Source organism: Condylura cristata, unplaced genomic scaffold (assembly GCF_000260355.1).
Source record: "Condylura cristata isolate star-nosed mole 26May11 unplaced genomic scaffold, ConCri1.0 scaffold00015, whole genome shotgun sequence".
Taxonomy (NCBI): Eukaryota; Metazoa; Chordata; class Mammalia; order Eulipotyphla; family Talpidae; genus Condylura; species Condylura cristata.
The window spans coordinates 29,776,713-29,800,654 of record NW_004567116.1 but is presented as its reverse complement, the minus strand read 5'-3'; the positions used below and the strand labels follow the sequence as shown (position 1 = coordinate 29,800,654).

The 23,942-nt window shown below is 41.3% G+C and overlaps 1 protein-coding gene across 1 annotated transcript in view; it reads left to right on the top strand.

The window, feature by feature from the left end:
• SPON1 (spondin 1, extracellular matrix protein) overlaps positions 1-23,942 on the top strand; it is a 232,254-nt gene that overhangs the window by 121,863 nt on the left and 86,449 nt on the right. Inside the window, exon 6 of the mRNA XM_004683028.2 lies at positions 13,208-13,356. Within this exon, the coding sequence (XP_004683085.1) occupies positions 13,208-13,356 (149 nt within the window). The remainder of the gene's footprint in view (positions 1-13,207; positions 13,357-23,942) is intronic.

Sequence of the window (23,942 nt, the reverse complement as noted above, 5' to 3'; positions counted from 1 at the left end):
ACAATAGAAGTCAAAATGCTGGTTGCCACTTGTCTGGGGTGGGAGGATGCAACCAGACGTGCAGCCAGAGGCATAGAGGGATTGTGTGAGAGCATTAATCAGTGACAGAGCCGGAAGCAAAACAAGCAGATTTACTGAAATCCACTGCTAAGGGAAGGTCTGCTGTGCCATGTGGGTCAGCTACCTGGCAGGGGATCGAACTCATGTTGCAGTGGCTTGCAAAAGCTTGATAATGCTGAGACTTAATCCCTTGGGAGGTCCTTTTCTTATTTTTTTAAAAAGATTTATATATTTATGCATACAGAACTGAGGTACAAGCCAGAGGTGCAGGGGCAGTAAGAGGATTCACTAGAGACAGGGTGGGGAGCAGAACAGGTCGGCTGACGAAGTACACTGCTGAGGGGAGCAGTGGGCGGGTCAGGAGAGGTCTGCTGCACCATGTGGATCTTCTCCGGGACAGTTGGGAATCGAACTCATGCTGAAGTGGTTTTAGCTTCTTGGTGCTGTGCTTTAACCTGCTGTGCTACCAGGAAGGGCCCCCCTTTTCTTATTTTTAAATGAACTTTTTACTGGAGCACAGCAAACAGACAAGTCATACACACACACACACACTTAGGGTAAATCATAAGTGTATTGCCCAGTTACTCATTCATTTAAGTACATTCTTATTTCCAGCAAAAAATCAGAAAATGACTAAAATGCCAAAAGGCTCCTTTACGTCTGCTTCTGATCATCCTCCCACACCAGACAAGTGGCAACCAGCATTTTGATTTCTATTGTACATTAATTTTGCCTTTAGAAACTTTTTGTAAATGGAATTTTGTGTATGGTTTCTTATGTTCAATTTTAACTTGTGAGATTCATTTATGTGCTTGAGACAATTTTGTTTTGCTCCTTCTCTAGCTATGTAATAATCCACTGCCATGAATGCACTTATCCATTCTATGATGGATGAATATTTAAGAGGTTTTCAGTTTGGGGGTATTACAGGTAGTGCTGTATAAGCATATAGATATGTGCAGTGTGCTTCTGTTGGCTTTATGTTAGCATGGAGTTGCTAAGTCATACAACTTGTGATCCACCTTTAGTGGATATTGTTGAACAATTTTGCACACAAGGTCTTTTGAACATTTTCCTATTGGGTTGTCTCCCTTATACGTGTTGTTATGTAGAGATTCTTATATTTTCATGTATGACTCCCTTCTCAGATACATTCCAATTATCTTCTGCTCTATGGTTTACCTTTTTATTCTCTTAATCTTCTGATGAATTGAAAATTTTAATTTTAATGTAATATAGATGATCCTTTTTTCTTCAGAGTAAACATGTGTCCCATTTAAGAACTCTTTCCCTATTCAAAGTCATGAATATATTCTCTTCTAGGACCTTTATTGGTTTTGCCTTTCACATCTAAATGTCGAATTGATCTGTTACTGACTTTGTATGATGTGGAGTAAGGGCCAAGATTAATTTTTTCCCCAGTCATTCACTGCAATGTCCTTCCCTTCCTCGCTGTGTTTGTGTTACCTTTGGCTGTATCAAGTGACTGCATGTCTGTGGGTCTCTTTCTGGACTCTGTGTTTGTCATGTTATTTCATTGACCTATTTGTCTTTCACATCTGGAATTGTTAGCTATTATCCAACTTTGTTCTTCAAGATGATTTTCACTATTCTTGGTCCTTTGCATTTTAGAATCATGATCTCAATTCTCGTGGAAAAAAAAAATACTAGTGGATTTTAAAATTTTTCTAGACAAATTAGGGAAGACAACTTTACAACATTGACACCGCTAATTAATGTGAATATGATAAATCACTCCATTTATTTAAAATTACTCTAAACTCAATCAATAATGTTTTATCACTTTCTGTGGAATAGAGGTCTTATTCATTCTTCACTAGATTTATTCTTAGATTTAAGCTATTGTAATTACTTTTTTTTTAGTCTCCAGTTAATAGTTACTGGCATAAAGAAGTGAAATTGATCTTGTATATTGACTTAGTATTTAGAGGCCTTGTTAGGTGTATTTATTAATTCTATTTGTCTATATAGAAAAATAGATTATTTTGAAATTTTTGTTTATGCAATTATATTTTCTTTTTCTTTTTTTTAAAGATTTATTTATTTATGCATACAAGAACTGGGGTACAGACCAGCGGTGCAGGGGCAATGAGAGGATTTACCTGAGACAGAGTGGGGCGCAGAACAGGCTGACTGACAAAGTACACTGCTGAGGGGAGCAGCAGGCGGGTCAGGAGAGGTCTGCCACAACATGTGGGTTACTTCTGCAGCAGGAATCGAACTCATGCTGAAGTGGATTTAGCTTCTTAGTGCTGTGCTTTAACCCGCTGCACCACCAGGGAAGGCCTTCAATTATATTTTCTACCAACAATTCCTACCAATCCTCCTGACCTCTCTTTCTCTTTCTTGTCTTATTATACTGACTAGAACCTTTAGAACAATGTTGAATAGAAATGGTGATATAATATAATACAGCTTCTATTATTAACTTAACAAACTTTCCAGGGCCTCTAGCTTCTTCCTCCCTATCAGAACAAAAAGACTTCCCAAAGACAAAACAATCATGATGCAAGTCCTGGCTCAATCATTCCCTGGCATGGTGTGCACTGGCAAATTATAGTTCCACTCTGAGACTCTGTTTCATCATCAGTAAAATGGGATTTCAAAAGTAAATTAGATAATTCTTCTGAAGGTACCTGGCAAAAGCATACACTCAGCAATTCCTATTTCTCACTACCTTTTCTCTCTGCCACCTAAAACCTTTTCAAACAAAGAACAGCATTGGTTTGCTTATTTATAGGACTTAGTCAAGATTCAAACCTAAAAAAAAGGAGGTAATGGAGCTGGGAAAAGTCTATTCTTTATGTTACATTCTAAAAAACAAAGCAAAGTTATTTACTGCTCCTGCTTAATGTTTAAATACAAGTTCCTAGATTTTCTCACCTGGATTAATATTACTAGAATTTATCATCCAAAGTACTATAGTGCCTTCCCTGAGACCTCAAGCTCAGGTGTTAACTGTGTATTAGGCATTTGTAAGTTGTTCAGAAACATTGCCTCTATCTCATATATAACAATGTTTATGTGAAAAGTCAGCTTGGAAGGACACTTTTAAAGGTTCTCTTTCTAGAAAATAACCACATTGCTCTTTGTCATTACATAACAAACATTTAACCAGCCTCTACAGAAGCAATGGGGATGGGAGTCCAGGGCGTGTCCTGAGATTGTGTTCTGCTTCTGAGAGGAAAATCAAGTGATTGGCTAGGTTTTGGAAATGTCCAAATAAATCAGGAATCAGAAGTCCAGGAAAATTGGGCTGAAAAAGCTGAGTTTAAAGTATTATTTAACGTTTACCAGAAGTATACAGTTTGGAGATGGAGATGCCTCAGAAAGGTCCACAAAAACCCTACAGGGGAAGTACTGTTGCTATTTCCATGTGACAGATAACAAAGCTGAGTCTCAGAAGACAGGTAGCTTATTCAAGGTCATACAGCTATGAAGTGGTGAAAATAGAAAGGTGGTGATAAACTAGTAGGATAGCTTTTCCTTTCAAGACACTTGAAAGGAGAAACTGATATATACAACATGTTGATTCACATATGCATTATGCTACGCTAAAGAAACTAGACTCAAAAGTCTGCATATTGCATTGTCTTTTTATAGTATATTCCAGAATAGGCACAACTATAGAGACCAAAACAGTTAGAAGGCTACCAGAGCTGAAATAGAGGGAAAAGGTTGATCAAGCACCACTACAAAGGGGCAACAAATTTTTTTTTTTAGATTTATTTCATTGATTTATGCATAGAGTGGGGAGCAGAACCGGCAGATCTGTTGAAATACATTGCTGAGGAAATAAGCAGGTGAGACTGGAGAGGTCTGCTGTGCCATGTGGGTCACCTCCCTGATTGGGGATCAAACTCATGCAGTAGTGGCTGTGGATAGCTTCATAGTGCTGTGCTTAGCTTCATAGTGCTGTGCTTTAACCCCTTGTGCCATCAAGGAGGCCCAGGTCAACTTTTTTTTTTTTTTTTAGGTAACAAAACTATATTGACTATATTGTGAGTGTGGTAGTGATTATATATTGCATGCTTTTCTCAAAGCTCACTAAACTACCTATTAAAAGGATGCATTTTTACTGAATTTAAAGTAGTTTTTAAATGGGAAATAAAGAAAGTAGACAGTAATTTTCCTCCAGTGGTGCTAAGCATTTTTCCACTGTGAGAAGCAAAACCAAAGTTACAAAGACAGGGGAAGTAAAGGGACTTCAGTGGGGCTCTGGGTCAGATGTCTAGGCTTGAGAAATGAATTCAACCAGAGGAAATGAGAACAGTGCGCTTAACTTTAAAAAAAAACCTGGAGATGTAAGGAAGACAAAAGGTAGCCTTTCTGGGAAAAGAACATTAGAAATTGTTTTTTCACTCAGAAAAATACTTGAAATCTCTTTAGTTCAGGCGAGAGGCTCTTCATGGAAAATAAGACTAAAGATGAACTTTAGCCAGATATTTACCATCTCTGACAGTCTTCCTTCTTTCACGTAGATCCAAATTTCCATGTTTTCATTTCCCTTCGGCCTGAAAATTTCCCTTAATATTTCATTTACTGCAGATATGATGGTAATAAATTCACTCAGCTTTCATTTATCAGTGTTTAATTTCACCCTCATGTTGAAAGCTATAGTTTATAGAATTCAAGGTTAACACAAGTTTTTATTTCCTTTAGAACTTCAGACATGGCATGTCATTGTCTTTGGTTTGCCCTGGTTTTGAAGCCAGAACTCGTTCCTAAGTCTGTCTTCCTAATTTTAGTGTGTCTCTTTGTCGACTTTTAAGACTAAGATGAACTTTAGACTTTTAAGACTTTTCTTTTATCTGAAGTTATCATCAGATGATTGTAATGTGCCTAGTTATAATTTTCTTTATTTTTCTCCTGTTTGGAGTTTATTGAGGTTCTTATAGGCTATTTTTAATCAAATTTGAGAAAATTTCTAGTATTATTTCTTTAAATATTTTTATGACCAAATCTCTTTATCCTCTCCAAGAACTTCAGTTACCCCTGTTAAGGGGTAATCTTTGGAACCCCTACATATTTGAGATTCCAGTTCATTTTCTTTCCAGACTTTTCCTCTGTGGTTCATTTTAAACCATTTCTATCACCCTATCATTACAAATCTGTTCCTTTGTCATGCCTAAAAGTGATAATATATTTTTCAGTTCTATTCCATTGGGTTATTTTTAATACTTTCTGTCTCCCTGCTGAGACTCCCTATCTGCTCACTTGTCACGTTCATCTTTTCTTTTAAGTTCTTGAACATACAGGAAATAAGAGTATTAGTTCTCAGATGATAATCCCAACATAACAGTAATCTCAAGAATGTTGACATTTTTGTGTGCCAATAGATCATATTTTGCTCTTTCTGCTCATGTTAGTAAATTTATATTGTGTGATGGACATTGTAGTTTTTACATTGTTAGTATCTGATTTGTAATCTTCCTTTGTTAGGGTAAGTCTATTTTATCCCTTACTCTAAGGCTAAAGCAGTTTTATTCCTGAATTGTTGCATTTCTAGAATCTCCATTAAATACTCAGCATAGTCAGCAATGTCTCTTTAATATAGATAGCTCTGAGTCTTATATCTCTAGCACTGTGTGAACTCTCCCATCTCCACTCAGCTCAGCTCCCAGTAGATATTCCCTCCCTCTTCCTCAAGGTGATATCACCCTACACATGTGTAGCTTAACATTTGGTCAAAGACTTAAGGGGATGCCTATGTGAATTTTTTAATTTTCCTCCCTGTGCAGCTTCTTTTTCTCTGGCATTCTTACAGTAAAACCTATCTACGTAAGAAGGCTCCAATTACTGTCTCTACCTGTTTAGCTCATATAGATTGCCATTCTCTACTATGTTCACATTCCTGTACCACAAACCGGAAAATGTCCAACACAAAAAATGGGGCTCTTTTTGGTGTTTCCCTTCTTTTAGGGATCATAGTTTTTTGCTTTCTGTTTTCTACCATCTAGAAAATCATGCTTCTTAATTCCCCCCCCCCCCAGTTTTATAGTTACTTACGTTCACAGGGCCAGCCCAGTATCATTTTCATCAAAGTGAGAAGTAGAAATTGAATGAGTAATACAGATTTGGGAATTATCTATAATAGGACTGCTTTATTCTCACATTTCCTTTACAATTATAAAGCAAAAATTGTGAAAATATTCATACCCTTCATGATCTGCCTTGCTGACTATCTTCATCACTGATCATCCCTTCCTCACAAACATACACACCTCATTACTTTAATCGACTTGTGATTTTCCATGTACCTCTGGCTTTTTCTTAGGCTTTGCTTTTGCATATACTGGTCTTTCTGCAAAAATATATTCTCCCTAACCCCTAGTTGCTTTGCTTACTTTTTACTTATCCTTCAGAATGTAGCTCAACTGCCACCTCTTCCAGGAAGCCCTCACTGGTACATTCTGGGTTGTGTTCCTTTACTTGTACTTTTATGTCACTCTGGTTTTACCTTTCTTAACACTGTACTATGCCCATACTAATGTAATTGCCTGTTATGCCCTGTCTTTTATGCACTCCACCCCGATTTCCAAAGTGAAACATCCCAAGGACGAGGACCAAAGACTGACTCTTCTTAGATTCTCCATGGTCTAGCCTAGGCTTTGGGAAACTTCTTTTATAAAAGGCATGATAGTAAAAAGTTTAGAGTTGGCAAACCAATCTCTTGTAATTACTTGGCTCTTCCATTGTAGCACAAATGTGCTATAAATAATATGTTAAATGTAAAATTTTATTGGAACAAAAATATGTAGTGGGCTGTTACTTGCTGATCCCTGGCATAGCACACAGTTACATACCTAGTAACTGTTCATTTTATGAATTAATTAGCAGAATAAATTATTACAATTGGAGACCTTAGAGAAAATGCAAAATGTAATCACTTGCATTAAAAGAATGGAAAAGTAACACTTCTCTTGAGAACTTAAGGAAGGAAAAAGACTAACTATGTGAAGAAGGCAGAAGGACAGAAAGTCGAGGAATTTCTGGTCTAATTGACAGATTTCCCCATGCAAGGTTTTTTCCAGGGGGCCATTCTGGGATAGGATCCTGAAATCCAGAACAGCTTGGTCAGAGTAAGTTCAGCCAAGAGCAGGAAGAGCCAGAGGGCAAGTACAAGCTGTGTCCTGGGCAACACCCAGGGGTGAACCCAGAGGGGCCAAGTGTTGTAGCCAAACCCAAAGCATCAGAAGCCAGGCAGATTCTGGAAGTAAGCCTAGGGTGAGAATAACAAGGGCAAAAGGAGGTGAGATCCAAGACAACTTTAATGAATGAGGCTGGCAGGTCCACAGAAATTTTCTGTTGGTCACTGGCCACATGATACTTGGGTACATCACCTGTGTATGGATTGACCTTTGTCTTTTCAGAAGAGGTAAGTGACAGAGTTGTCTTTTAAGAGATAAGGAAGGAAAGCAGGCTAGGATGTAGAGACTGGGGGAACTCTGGTGGAGGAGACTGGAGGAAATCTGCTCCTAGACAGATTTTTTAAGGCCCCAACTAGGCAACCCTGAACAAAGATTTGCTGAGATATTAGGGATGGGAAGGGGTTAAATAACAAGAGGTAGTAATGATCTGATCTACAAAGTTGTAGTATATTCTCCAGTGAAGCTCTATGAATGGATGTCAAGGACATGAATGGGTGGCTTTCCACGGGGTGGGGTGAGCAGGGGAATGCAGCCACTGCAAAGCCAGCCAGGAAAGCCGGGCTGTCGATGAACTTCCGCCACATGCAGAATCTACCTACCATGCAGCATGTCCTCCTCCACCTCCTTCCACACCAGACAAAAGGCCAAACACCATTCTTCCTTGATCAGCCTTTTAGGTATCATGGTGGACCCTGGTAATTTAGCACCAGTGATGACAACAAAAAAGATTCAGGAATGAGATTACTACATATGAGTAATCAGGCTATCTCCCTGGAGTGGCTTTCAGCAAATGCACATGCTTGGCTATCAGTAGCTCAAACTCACATCTAATATTCTTCTTCCCACTTCTTATTGCCTCTGGCCCATTATACCCCATCCATGCTATTAGAAATAAACATCTAAAGTCAGAGATGTGTAAGCCACATGAGCACTGAGAAAGATATGCTAAACCAAGGAGCAGAACCTTACCTGAGAATCTGTTTCTCTGATCTTATCCCCAAGACTGAATCCCCAGGTTTTCACCAAGACCCCGGTAGTAGCCTCCTTGAATATTCCTTTAGAAGGCCACGCACATTTACCCAGGCCTCCTGACACCTGGCATCTTCCTCTTCTCTATTTTTCCTGGAGGATTTTGGAGCTAAATTTCTGTATTCCATGTAGAGTCTGCTCAGCCTCTTCATTCTGCATGTTCCAGGCCACTACTTTGGTGACTCCATAAGGCTTTCCAGATTCAGGCTCTCACATCAGCATTCCTGTCATCTCTGCCCACCAGTTCTAAGTCAACCTGCCACTCAGTCACTCAATCAGATTCTTTTGATCCCATGACTTCCAGAAATGTGTCTGGATTTGCCTTGTTATATTCAAATTTAGTTTGACTGGCTAGTATTTTTTTTAGTCCTCTTTATGTATCAGTCATTAGTCATTATTTCTTGAATTTCAGCCTCAGAACAATACCAAGGGCTGATGATGTCAATATGCCTACTTTACAGATGAAGAAACTGAGCTTGACTGTGATTAATTGATTTATTCAATCTAGAAAGTTTCAGAATTGAGAGTAGAATACATATTGGTCAGAATTTTAACTACTTGCAAATGCCAAGAGTCCCTTTTATTGGCTCCCACTTCTAGTCTAGTGTCCCCATTTCCTCTCCACTGCCCTAATTCAAACCCTACATAACTCCTGCAGGAAATGTTACTGGGTATCTTTGCCGTGTGATGCTGGGTGCTGGGGAAGAGACTCTGGTGCCAGACAGAGTCTTCGTTCATCTGCTTCTGTGATCTTGGTTTGACTCATTTATACTCTCTGAGAATATGTTTCCTCATGTGAAAAGCAGAAATTATGATAGCATCTGTATCACAACTTTCCTTTTCTAAGTGTTTAATGTGGTAATGTAGGTCAAGTCCTTGGCATAGTGCCTGGCACACAGTAATAACTCAATATATGTTAACTCTAATCCTGTCATTCTTCTCAAAAGGAACCTTCCATGTCCCCCCATGATGCCAGCTTCCTGACTGTCTTAATCTGGCCCTCATTCTTTTTCATCTTATCCCTTTGTCTTCTAACTCTCCAGTTGGCCAAATGATCGCCTCCATCTTTGTGACTTTTATTGGGGTTGCAGAGAATCTTTTCACAGTTTTCCTGCTCTGGGATCAAACGATCTGGGTTTCAAGCCCAGCTTTACCCCTTATTTGTTGTGTACACCTGGGTACACTCATTCACATCTCTGGATCTGAATTTCATCATCCATAAAATGAGATTGAGACTGCATTGTTGATGACACCTAGGAAGGAATTATACCTAACACCTCATAGGCATTAACCTAACATCTCCACTTTTTTTTTTTAAAGATTTATTTATTTGTACATACAGAACTGGGGTACAGGCTGGAGGCTCAGGGGCGGTGAGAGACTTCACCAGAGACAGAGTGGGGAACAGAACAGGCAGATCGACCAAGTACACTGCTGAGGGGAGCAGCGGGTGGGTCAGGAGAGGTCTGCCACACCATGTGGTCACCTCCGGGGCAGGCGGGAATCGAACTCATGTGGAAGTGGCTTTAGATTCTCAGTGCTGTGCTTTAACCCGCTGCGCCACCAGGGAGGGCCACATCTCCACTTTTAATAGAATCTCTGTTCTTACCACCCGGCCTGTCTTCCCACCAAAGACTCCTTCCAATCAGGTAGTTGCTTTGCTCCTTTACCTTCTTTTGGACTCTTCTTGTGGCTCCTCGTAGTGTTTTTTTACCATAGTGCTTTGTTTCCTATACTTCTTCAACATTTTCTTGCTTCTTTCCAAAACAACCCAGTTAATTAGCACAACTCCAACAGTTAGAATAGCCTAGTAACCATCAGCTCTATTTTTCAAAACCGAGACCCTAAGAGATTGAATGACTGATTTATGATCACAGATGGAGGCCAGAAGTACAAGTCTTCTGCGTCATGGTCACCTTATATCACCTGTGCTCCCCTGTCATTGTTATCCTCTCTAACGTTACCAATTGTTTTCCCACAGCTCCTTTTTTGTACCCATAGGGAGGACTTGTCTGGTCCCTCCCCCAGTCCACTACTCAGCAAATATCCGTTATATGGTTGATGTCATTCAAATATGATGACTTTCAGGTTCGTTCGATGTGTTCATGTGAATTAACATGGAGTATGGCAAGGCCATTGTGAGAGACTAACAAACTGTATCCTCTAGAAGGTTGAATTGGCACGACATTTTATTCAAGGAAGAAGCCAGAGACAGATTCCACTTCTGTGGCAACTGCTTCTCTGCACTCCTCCCTTTTAGACTTTGGATTTGGAAATTTGAAGTTATTGGCTTTATTCCCTCTGCTCAGTGTTCTTGTTTCTATGATAACCCTGACCATACAGGTTGTAAGTAATCTGCTTATCCATCTGCTTCCTCACCCCCAGCCTGTGACTCCCTCCAGGACAAGCACCGAATCCAATTCCTGTCCATGCCCAGGGCCTGCCACTGGGTTTGGCATATAGTTAATGAAAGCTAGATGAACAAACCAGCCATCTGGGTCCATTCTTTAATCCCCCATGAATGTGCATGTCCTATTCTCTTACTTTATTTCATATAATGCACATTTCTTATCTCTTACACTGAATTAAAGGCCAGTTTTATGTTTTACTCATTTATGTAGCCTCCCTAACAACCAGGAGAGGAGGAAACTACAATTATTGAGAGTCTATTGTGTGTTGGTAGTGATTTCACATATATTATCTCATTTTTAAATTGAACTTAATTCTTGTAATAGGTTGATAAAGTAGGCATTATCATCCTTGAATTACAAAGAAGGGAGTTGAGACTCAGGGATATAAAGTAATTGGAATTTAACCAAGTTTACATAGCTGTTAAGTAGCAATGCTAGGATTCAAATCCCTGACTATTGAGTCTTAGACCAAAGTCTTTCTTTTTTGTTGATGTTTGATGTCAGTATTTTTAATAACACACAAGATGGCTAAGGACATGAGCCCAGAGGAGTCAGGGACACTGCTGAATTGAGACTTGGATTCAACCACATTGAATCACATCTCTTCAAGTCCCATCCCCATAGCTTCCAGCACATATGCTGCTACTGTCCCATTTGATTGTTTAGATGAAATGTTGCAGAAAAAAATTATAATAATCACTCACAATTCATCAGGCATCATGCTAAACACTGGAACTACAGTGCAGAAGACAGGTCCTCTCAAGGAGCATACAGGATAGTGAGAAGTGAGCCATGCAGCAGTGATCACAAATGTGATCTGTGCCTTGAGGAGACAGAGGACTAGGGCTTAGATCACTCTAGGCTGGTCCTGTGAGGCTTCTGAGTGGATCATAAAGGAGAGATGCCAGTTAGCCAAGCAAGCAGAGAAGGTCAGCATGCACTAAGCCACTCAGGTACACAACTACAGGTAGGATGGGGCTGGAACAAGAGAACATCCTGGTGGAATAGTATAGTGGGAGCAGAGATGTTGAAGCTGGCCCCCCTGTGTTCACATCATGAGCCAAAGTCTACAACTGACTCCTACTTCTGTCCCTGCACAAAAGCACTTTCAGCTTAGATGACTCCCTACTCATATAGTGAGTTTCAGAAATAGCTGGCATTGTCTTCATTAGCGACAAGTTGGAGAAGCACAGAGTTTGCATTTTCCTGGTATGTAGGAAATAAACAGTTGGGCACATGATGATGTCATTGGCCCAGGGTGGGGTGTGACTGTCAGCAGCCAGGTGGATCATTGTGTCCATGTTCTTGATGTACAGAGGAGCAGAGAGCCTTGATGTAACATGCGGGAGATGGAAACAAAATGAGAATCTTCTTGAGTGGTGGGGTGGAGTGGAGCTTTCTGCCTTCTCTGGGTCAGAGGCTAGTAAATGACAAATGTCCATTAGGTCTGCCCACTTCAAGGCTTCCTTGTCACCATGGTTGAAGATTTTCTTTAATCTGAGACTGGGTAAGCAACCAAAGAATCAGTTGGGAACTGATCAGTTGGGAACTGATCCAACCTTATAATGGATTATATGTAACTTAATAATAAATATATACACATGTGTCCATCACATGCAGAGACCAGTGTAATACTGGTGTTGATCTCCATTTCTATCCTTCTGCACCCAGAACTTTGAAAAATCTTCAGGTTATATTCTGTCTTGGCCCTACTTTGTTCTGTTCTCCCCTTGTGTCATCCATCCAGTCCCTCCTGCATCCCACTGTAGTTACCTCCCCACATCCCCAAACTGCCTCTCCCATCTTTCAGCCAGCTAGGCTGCCTGTCCCTTGGCCTGGACAGTATATAAAAGTCGTCTAAAGGCAGCAGTGCTTAGCCCCGAGAACTGCCCCCAGCCTCCCCCTTTACCTTGTGCTCCTTGCTCACTCTCCTAGTGCTCCCCTCCAATTTTGCTCTCTCTAATGCAGTCTTCACACTGCTGCCTGGAAGATTTATCTAAAATTTAAATGCCTTCATGTCATTCCCCTGTTCAGAACCCTTCAGTGGTTTCAGACCCTTTTCAAATGACATCCAAACTCCTGAAGCATTTAGAACAAGGCCATTCAGGCACAGCTCCTCTCCACCTCCCTGGCATCAATTGCTACCTCTCCCCTTGACAGTTTGTGACACAGCCATGTTAAATTACTTATAACTCCCCAAACACACAGTGTTATTTAACATTGCTGAGCCTGCCAGAAATAGCCTTCTCTCTCTCATCTGCCTTACAAATCTGATCAGCCTTTAAAATTCTCTCAGCTGTCCCTTCTCTGAAGCCCTCCCAGACAGAAGTCATCATTCTGGATTACTTCTGTGCCTTGTTCAGACATCTACTGTTGCCCTGCCTGCATATTCCCAAGATCTTCTGGCTGAAAAGAACCATCTTCATGAATAGGCCTAGCTCAGGACCTACCACAGAGCAAATGCTTAGCCAGTGGTGGGTGAATCATTGTGCACTTGCCCTGCACTGACAACTGCATCCCCATTGGCTTTCCCAGGTAGGGCCAATCACTGGTCTGCAATCATTGGTGGATCCCACTCCAAGAATTATGTGCTGTGGGAGTATGGAGGATACGCAAGTGAAGGCGTCAAACAAGTTGCAGAATTGGGCTCACCAGTGAAAATGGAGGAAGAAATTCGACAACAGGTAAGAAAAACAACCAGAAAGTGATCAAAAACTAGAATGTAGTCAAAGCATCCCTTAGATTTCTTCCGCAGAAGCTTGATATTTACAGTACAGACTACTGGGAAGTTGGTGCCATTAGAAGGGAAATCTATTTGCTGAGTTTGGGGAGGACAAAGGGATAAATGTTCACCGTGTTGGCTCAGATTATCCCTGACTGCTTTTGTGTTTGCTTCAAACAATATAATGGATTACAGTCTTCTTACTGTGATCCTTGAGAGGGTCAGGGAAATGGCATCCCAGCTGTCTAAACCACTATCACTATTTCTAAAAAAAAAAAAGTGTATTGACATATGCTCTTTGTGACGATATCTCAAGGTGTCTGAAAAAATAGTCAGCCATTTCACGGTACCATGACAGCCTGAAACCTGTTTTCTTTCCACATGTCATGTGGCCCTAGGAGCTGGGCAGGTACTGAGATCCCTGTTCAGACTTCTGAGAGACAATGAGATATACTTGCCACGCTTTTCAGCTTGTTTGACGAGGCCATGTCCCTCATCAAAAGCACTAGGCAGAGGCTGATGAGAGATCTTGGAAGGAGAGCTGTGATTTTTCACTGTTCATTCACAGGCTGTGCTATGGAGAGGTGATGGTCCATCACCACCCACAGAGCCCTTTGGGCCTGAGAGAACTGATGGGTAGCCATGTCTCACTGCCCACATGTGTTTAGGAATGGTGAAGGGAAGAACATACCAGGCTTGGGACATGGTCATGTCATAATGCGCATTCCTATGAAGCTGCTGCCCTGCGTGAACTTGTCACATGTCTCCTGAGAAAACTCAAGAAGGCCCAGAGACCCCAGGCCCAGGATCTCACCTGATAGGTGTACACCCAGAGTTCCAAGCAGCACAGTGGAGTGAGCACTCTGTAACATCTGCCCTCTGGCTCCAGGCTCCCACACACCCTGAATTGAATGCAATGAAAGTCACCTTGACTCCTACTATAGTCTGGTCCAATCCTTTTGGACCAAAGTGCAAAAATGCCCCAAAACTAGCTTATGCTTCTTATTAATTCGATTTTAGTATTATTTCCATTTGTGGGGGGAAATATGTTTAATCAAATGTTTTAAGATCACATGTTATTTATCACAAGTTTATATGACCGACTTCTTAGTGTTTCTCTGACTGGCCCCATGCTGGGAAACTGGTATCACTCGTTTGGGCTATGGCACAGTCCCTCACTTGCAAAATCATAGAGCCTCCTATTGGTCCTACTCTGTCTGATTTGTCATGGGCAAACCCTTGTTTGGGGTCTTGAGGATCCATGTTCTTGCTTCTCATACGTGGCATTGTAATACTCTGACTTGTTGAGTTCTGTTGTGAACTCTTGTAGTAAGACCGTTTGTTACAAATGCTAGCTGAAAAACTGAGGCTTTCAAATAAACTTGATCAAGGTCAAGGGCATCTTCACAATAATACGGTTCTTACTGACTGGCTTTCACGAGAGGTTTCTGCAGGGAAGGGAAGCATGTATGAATTATAGAAAACTGGGGCCATGTTGTTCCAGCAAACATTATCTGTCATCTGCAAAATGTTTGAAAATTGATAAATGGCAGCCCCCACTTTCGATTGTTTCCCTTGGGGGAATGTCATCTGCTTGGTGTATTATCCTAACCAGCACACCTGGCTTTAGCTTCTATACCACACAACTGCCTCTCTGAGCTGGTTGATGTTCATGACATTAAGACATAAGTTTAATTATAAGTACTGCACATATGAGTACTGCACACTGAGCAGGATGAGCAGAATACTCAGGTATCCTGAGTTTAGGCATCTTCTTTTAGCTTTCACCTGTAAGGGGACAATATTTAGGCACAGTTAATACCTAAAGAATACCAAGACTTGACCCACGTCTGTCTAGCTCCAAAGTCTCTACATAATATCAGATAAATAATTTGCAAGTGAGACAGCCTAGGTAAAAGAAACTGCTAGCCAATAGGATGAGTGACCCCTGTCCTGTTCTCTCAGGTAGACTAAATCACAGACTAGTAAGTCCTGTCCAAACAATCTGGCCACTACCCTGACCGTGAGGGCCATGATGGATTAAAAAGTGTTAAATCCTGACTAATGCTTATCTCACAATTTCCTGGAGAGAGAAAGCTAAGAGCCCTCATGCATAACTGGAATGTGACCCATCTGCACATGCCTGGGCGTAGCCAACCCAGAACAAGCTGGGAGCTGCCATCCAGGGCCCCACTTTGTAGACCTACCCTTTAACTGTCAACTCCTAGCTCACTTTGGGGAGCCAGGTTATAGTCTCCTGCCCTGAACTGCCTCTTTCATGCATGTGTCTCTCTAATTTTAAAGCCTTATCTGATTCAACTACAACTAGCACTCCGGTGACTCATTCCCTAGAGGGCCAAGGGCCTACTTTTTTGGCTCAGGCCTGTCACACAAGGCTTTTGCAAATGTGGAGTCTGTTGTCCAAAACTAGTTAAGAATTTCAAGACAGTGGTGCTATGAATTTTATAGCAAATGGCCCTGAGGATATACATATGTTGCACACCAATGAGTTCAGCTCTGCCTACTAACTTCTCTGCCCCGCACAGCTGCCCTTAGAGAAACCTCTTTCTCAGGCCTGAAATAAGCCGTTTCCAGAGTTGCAGTAAGCATCCCAGCTTCTAGGAAAGTCAGTTGAAGAAAGTAACTTCAGAGTCCCTTCCAAACGATTCATATTTCTAAATATTGTTCTCAGCAAGCACACAATTTATGACATTTTTCTGTAACTCAGGTAAGAAACAACATTAAAAAGAGCAAGAATATGAATTCTCCTAGAATATAAAAGTGCCCTCTGAGTACCCGGGGAACTTGTTTGAACACATTTACAAACACACAGTATTCTCAGCCTTTCATACCTCAAATCCTACCAATCGCTCTATCAAAGAACCTGAATCTAACCACGATGAAAATAAAAAGCCCTCTCTTCCCAAGAAAGCCATTTATATGCTTACCAGCATTCTCTTATTATAGACTTATCGCTCACTGCAAGTTTCAAGGGCATTAAAAATCACAGATATTGTTGGAGGTAAATCTTATGCTAATGGCTTTCAAATACAAATGAACAAAAATAATAAACCCATTAGTAGTGGGAAATTATAATAATAATATCGAGCATAAATTTTAATGCTACTGTAACTGCAAAACACCAAGAAAATTAATGAAAAATTACAGCAGCATTATTGGCTGTAATGACACTGATGGACAGAGGGAGTGGGGGAAGGGCACACACTTACTGCTTAGCAAGGGAACAGAGGCCAGGGTGTCCTGGAGCCAGCTGGACCGTGAACTAGAAACACTGCACTAAGGCAAGCCTGGAAGGCCATGGATGGGTAACCCAGGGCAGGTGGAGGCAGCTGAAATGGTGGGTCACACCTGTAAGCAGTCTTGGGCTCTATGAGGTGATTCTATGAAGCATTACATTCCATTAAGGCCATTTTTATCATCAAGTACACATTTATGGCATGTGTGCTATCAGTGTCTGGTTCTCTGTTAGATGCTGGCCCAAAGATGGTGCCCCATTCACCACGTTATTCATGCTAGAAACGTAGGGATCATCTAGTCTCTATACCCTGCCCCAATTTCTGCCGTCTCTCCTAAATTAGTCAATTTAATTTCCCCCACCGCCATGCTGTATAAGCCACACTCATGTCTTCTAAACCATTGCACTAGCCTCCTGGGCTCCTTGCCCCCAGTCCTCATTCTATTATCCATACTACCCCAGGGCCAGTTTGTAAAGTACAAATTGGATCATGCCAATTAAGTTGTTTAATGACTCGTAATTGGCCCTAGGATAAAATCCAAATTCTTTATTATGGCTTAAAAAACGCTTCCTGTTCCAACCTTATTTTGCCTCTCCCTAGCTGCAGAGCTAAGCTTTACCCATGCAGACTCTCTCGGCCCCTCCACGAAGCCATAGCCTTGCATCTAAACCCTCTCTCAGCCGGGAACATCTTCTAGCTCCCCTTGAAATGGCGAACTCTTATTTAACCTTCAGGACTGAGCTTAAAGGTCACTTCTTCCTGGAGGCATCCCCTGATTCTGTACTAACTGGTCCCCTTGCCAGGAATACCCACAGCACCCTACACTTCCCCTGTCATTACCGTCATCTCATTTATAGTGGGTTTCTTGTATATGTCTCTCCCTCACTAAGCTGAAAAATTCAAGTCTGTGCTTTCCATCACTGTGTCCTTGAGTGTCCTAGAGATAGTGTTAAGTTGCTTTATAAATATTCCTTGCGTATACTGATGTAGTCATTCAATAACTTTACTGAGCACTTCCTACATGCCAGGCATTCGAGACACTGCAGTGAGGAGAGCATTCTTTGCCTTTTTGGAGTTTACATTATAATAGGGAAGTCAAGAAAAAAGTTAGTTAAATCATTATCAGGTATGGTAAGTGGAAAGAAAACAAGTAAAGTCATAGAAAGCAGTGGAAGGGAGGGACATTTTCAGTGAAGAAGTCAGTTAAGATATGTTCCTGAAAAGCAGCCATTAAGCTGAGCTGTTAAGATACAGGGCAAAATCAAGAGATACCCAAGGACACTAAGTTCTAAGGGTTTAGGCCCGCCTGTGCAAAATAATCAAATCCAAAGAATACTCATTGGTGAGAAGTTCAAAAGGGAATAGATAGAGGGAGAAGAGGTGTTAGGGAGAGAAAGATTTTCCACTCGAGCTCCCAGATCAACCATCCCCTTGTGGACCAAACAGACAGGTCTCAAAGCAGAGTGGCGAAGGCCCAAGAGTAGAGCCTTCAAGAGAACTAGTCCAAGGCAACTTCCCAGCAGGAAACACACAAAAAAGTGGTGTGCGAGAGCCCAAAGGCCTGGGGGAGGAGGAGAAGACCAGAGTTCAAAATGTACTGTCCAAGCTGCCATAGGGTCAAGATGACAACTACCACAGCTGCCTGCCAAAACCTTGAGCTGGAAAAGGAGTCACAAGTGGAAGTCAACTGAACTGGCTCAAGCTGGATCTGAGCAGCAGCAAGAGCTCCCCAGCCCCAGAAGGACAACTGAACTGAAGGGAGACCAGAAACACGAGGCCCCTGCCTGAATGCCAGTCGGCTCTAGACTCTGACTTGAAAGTCTCCTGCGGAGTCCGGCTCTGCCTCTCAGCTCCACCTGTTGTGGGGATGGAGTGATGAGGCCTTTCGGCTCTTACAGCTCCCCAGGCTGTCTTCTTTTATGAGTGAAATCACAGGAGGAAAGGGGCAAGTCTCACTGCTTTCTTAGGGTTTGAGATGGTGACAACAGCATGTGCCAAGACCTGGGGTAAAGAGTTTATTGTGCTTGAAAATCTAGGAGACGACTGTTGTGGTATGGTGACTGGAAAGTGAGGGGGTTTGGCGGTGGCATGATGTGGGACCATGGAGTTGGAGAGTTGAATGAACAGCCACATTATCTCTAGTCACAGATTGTATAGGAGGGATAGAGGCTTAAATATTTGTTTTCATATGACGCTCTTAGTGCTTTTAGAGGAATCTCTGCATCTGCTGGGGGAATTGGACAGTGGTATATATACACGTGCCCTGCCCTGCATCGTCCCAGTTTTCCCACCATCCCATTTCCTACAGGGAGAGGCACATGTTACTTTTGATGTGACCCCATTGTGAGGAGGCCTGGACTGGGGCCCCTTCTCTGGGCTCCCGCAGCTTCTACCTAGACTGAATTGTCCCTACTTCTTTCCTTCTGTCTCCCAGTGCCACTGTCCCTCAAAAGCAGGCCCTTGTTGGTCCTCCTGAGACTGCTCCAGTCTCTTTTTTCAAACCCACATCTGCTTTTCTTCACACTGTCTCTATGGCTTCATTACGGCTACTTTGACCTCTTCCATTTGACATGCCTACTTGTCTCTCACATGATCTTTTTCTGTCATGGTTTTAGGAAGTAGTTTTCTTTAGAACTAAATTTCTTCTCTCTCCCCATCACCAGTTTCCTAGCTGGGTTTAGGTTGTTCATTTTCGTGGCTATTTTTCTTCTTTCATCAGTGTGGATTCTTTATGCTCAAGGTGGGTGTCTCTCCAGGGTGACATTGTATTTCTATCGTGTCCACCACGATATGTGATTCCTTAGCTTGGAGTTCCCCAAGCACAATTAGTATAAAATATGGACTCTGCCCTTGCACAGGGAGAAGACGAGGGTTCCATTTCTTCCATTTCTGAATTTTCACTCAGGCTTGGGTAGTGGGAAAACTTGGCCACCTTCCCGAAGAGGAAGTGTGTTCTTTTCCTTTGTCATAAACGGGGAAGCTTGATGCAGGGATCTCTCCCCACATCGAACCTCAAGCCAACTCAAAACTTCCCCTTCTCTCCCTACAAAGCCTCAAAACCTCCACCTGTCACTCCAGGGCCCATGTCCTGGCCCACACACTAGCTGGTCACCATGCACCAGCCCACTGTGCCCTTCCAAAGGTAATGACTTTTTATATTTTGTGCAGCATTTTTGTCTTCATCAGGAAGGAGAGACTTTTATATCAGCTCAGTCCTCCATGCTTTCAGACATCCTAATACCTCCACCACCCAATACAGCACTCACTCATTCCTAGTAGCTGCTCAACAAATACTGAATTGATTAATTGACAAGCAAACCATGAATGTCTCATAAAGCCATGAAAAATATACTAGACAGAAGCCCTCCAGTGTTTATATTTCTCTGAAGTCAAGGCTCCCCTGACTGTCAGAGATCAGATAATGGAGGACCCTGATGTGGTCATTGATTGTTTCTTCTTTAGGAGGCCTTCCTTTGGCGGATGACTTAAGCCACCCGGCAGGATTATCATACCACGTGTGGGGCAAGAATCAATAAACAAGCCATTTTAGTTTTCTTTAGAAGTTGAAATAGTTTATAAGGCTCTGAGAACTGGCAGTAAGTGTTTAGAATTTTCTTTTCTCGTCTCTTTTAAATCATTGGAGAGAACAACATATGTCTACAAAGCTTTTGTTTTCCATGAATTTTTTTTCATTCTCTAAACTATAGATCATTTTTCTCTTTCTTTAATTTAAACCACTGCCTTGTTTCTGAGCTTTGGGTCATGACATAATCCCTCATCTGGTTGTGTAACTCATTCACGCTCTCTCTCCTCCCTTCTCTCTTTGGTCCCTCAACCTTCCTCTAACACACACACACACACACACACACACCAGCAGCTTTTACTTATAATAATAAAGCTTCAATGATCATCATGGTTTGTGAGAAGCAGTGTACATAATAGCGGAAAACATTAATTCTTGGCTCCATGACTGACTGACTTTGTGACTTCGGGCAAGTTAATTAACCCCTCTGTGCCTCCGTTTCCTCTTTTATGATATGAGGATAGAAACAGAATTGATGTGAGAAGTGAAGTAAGTGAGTGACATGCATAAAGTGAGCAGAGCCTTCTCTGTACAAATGTGCACTGAGTATTATTTATCATTAATGACTACTTTTGCTTTCTTGAGTCTGTTTCTCATCAGTAAAGTGAAGAATTTGTCTTAAGACTTAAGAGCCCCTGCAGAATCTAGAAAAGTTTGTGATTGTAATTGTTTACGTTCAGTGTATCCTCTTCAGCCTGAGATGCCCATTGATTTCTTTGTCCAGGCTCTGCCTCTGCCTACCCCTCCCCCACTGCCCAAGAATCTCATCTCCCCATATGCCCTAACTCTGTTTCAGAGTTGACTGTAAGTCAACACAATAACCATGCCTTTAAATTTTTAAAAAGGAGCCAAATAAAACCCCAGGCCCATTCCAACTCTATTTCTGTGCTCACATTCTTCTCCCATGGAACAGCCTCACGTAGATTCTCATGGGAATCACACCTCCAGAGTAACCAAAAACAGCAGAGTCTCCTGTATAGTGTCTATACAATGTCCTCCCTTGACCACCTGTGCAGTTTTGGTAACTCTTAGGATACTGGGGAAATAGGTTGACCAGTGGACAGTTTATGCACTGGTGTCCCTTGCATCATCAACTTACAGAATCCAGTCAATGGCTGTCCCCCTACCATTCAGCCCATTACTCCATGCAGGGTATGGGTGGTGCACCATACACTAAAAAAGAAATTGAAGGTAGAAGGTAAACTAACTGACACATCAGGACAGAGGTGGATAGGCAATGGTTGGATATAGACACAGAAAACCAGCTAAAGGACAGGAATTCAGTCCTGCAGGAGGGAGAAGCATCAAAGAGAAGCTCAGCACAAGGGAGAGAGAGGTCAGCAGAAATCCTGGACACAGAGCTAAGCCAACTGGACAAGAAATGCAGTTTCTATATTGATCCAACCATTAGAAGAAGACCAGGGATCTTCACTAGATGAAAACGTAAGGAAAGGCAGAGATTAGAAAAAGAATACGAAGACCAAGAGCTCAGTCATGGTCATTCCTTGCCTTGTCACCTGCTGCCTGGCATTGTGAGTTAAACATCATGAAAACGGTAAGTAAAGTAGAATAGCTTTAATGTGGCCCCAGCCTTTGCCTAGGTAAGCTCACCTCTCTGAGCCATACAGTTTTCATTTGTAAGACAACAGTAATGAGAATCTGAACTGCATGTGTTTGCTATGAAATAATGTACTGCCTGGCTTGAAGTGTGAGACCATTGTTACTCTTATATGAAACAACAAATAAATAAATTGGAAGGACTTATAATTCCTCTTTTTCCTGCCTTCTAAGAAGATATTTTAGTTTTATTCAGTGGTAATGCCATTGAAAGAAGAGGTAAACTGTGCTACATAAAAGACCAAGCAAAAGGAGACATAAAGAAGTAAAATCAGGAAACTGGGAAAGAATTGGGATTTTAAGGAGGAAGAAGAAATATAACTGAGTAGCTGCCATTTGGAGTGAGCTTCAGGGAGGGAAGGAAAGGTCCAAACAAGACTTCTGTTAAGTTTGATTTTTAAAAGAAGAGACGTCAAAAGAGAATTTTTAGCTGTGCATGTTTCAGAACATTCTATGATGCACTTACCCTTTGCTGCTTTCTTAAGAAACATTCAAGAAAGATCTACAATACTTTCAAGGCTTCTTGTTGTCATATTGGCTTCATTTTATTTGAGTTGCCACCCTGTTGCTCCCAGGGGTGCCCAGCTTTATGTGGGTTACATTATTTTATCCACACATTCTCTATCTTTCCATTTCATTCAAGTTTTACCTCTAATGAAATGTTACTAAATTGGACTCTAGAGGTGGGGTGGAAGAAGAGTTAAATAAAGATCCTCCGACAGAAACCAGAACATTGTTGAAAGGTTTGATTTGAGTCCTATGAAACCTGTTTGCTTTCAGCTGAGTCTTCAAACAAGTCCAGATCACAGTAGGAGAAGCAGCCAAAGTGGTGCAGTGATGCCTGTTCTTTAGCAGCTTGGTGCAGGCTGCCTTTGCAAGAGGAGGCAGATCTTGCCTCTTAATAGCAATTCCCAAGTTCTGCAGCTTCAAACCAGAGCAACACTGAATTTTTCTAGAAATCTGTGGAAAAATATGGGGCAGCCTTCTTCAAAACTTACAGATTATTCAGCTCTCGAAAAATCTATATTTACAGCAACTGAGCCTAAATACTGGGTAATAATACATTTCAAGAGTTAGAGGGCAATTTGGCATGATCTATTAAAATGGTATGCTTTTTTACCGTGACAAAAAACCCACCTATTTGCTAGCTAATCATTTTTAAGTGTGCAGGTCAGTAGTGTTAAGTATATTCATATAGTTGTGTGTGCATTTTCTTTATACCTTTATATAGCAATTCTGTATCTAGGAAATTGCCTTTCAGCAATATTCTCACACTAAGGTATACAAGGAAGGATGGTCATTACAGCTGTTGACAAAGATAGGAAGATTTTTTTTTTTAATCAACAGGAGACTCATTAAAAATTCTAACTGCTTTTATATAGTTAAATGCCAAGCAACTATTAAATGGAATAAGGCAGCTATGAATGTACTGATAGAGAATGTTCCTCAGTACATGTTGTTCCTGGAAAAGAGAACGGGGGGGGAAGGTCGAGGAGAGTTGGGTCAAGCCAGATGATTATATGCCTTACAGTGTTTATAGCACATAGGACATTTCTATCAGAAACTCCTTGTCTCTGAGCTAGCGGGGGAATTACATCAGAACAAGGAATGTTCACATCTCACCACTGTCCACATGCATGTTGCCTCTTAAAGAAAACCTTATTTAACAGAAGAAAACTTTGATCAGAAACAGAATATGTCAAAAAGTCCAATATTCCAAACTTATTTGCAATCTTAATGTGCTCCCCCTTTTTTATTTAAAATTATACAGGCCAATTCTATGGCAATGGAAAAGTGAATAATCAAGAATAGCCAGAAAAATGTCTGCAAGAGAATAATTGTTAAATTAAATAGAAGTGTGTGAAACTGGAGCAGAAATAGATCAATAGATTTTAATTGAAAGTCCAGTAAAGGATCCAAATTCACTTGAAATTAAGTGTATGGAGAAAGTATAACTTCATATCAGTTGGGAAAGATGGATTATTTAGTAAATGATAATAGCACCAATGGAAGCCCTGGGAAAAAAACCCTTTGCTCTACTCCTCAACAAACCTCAAATAGGTCAAAGATTTAAATATTTAAAGTGAAGAT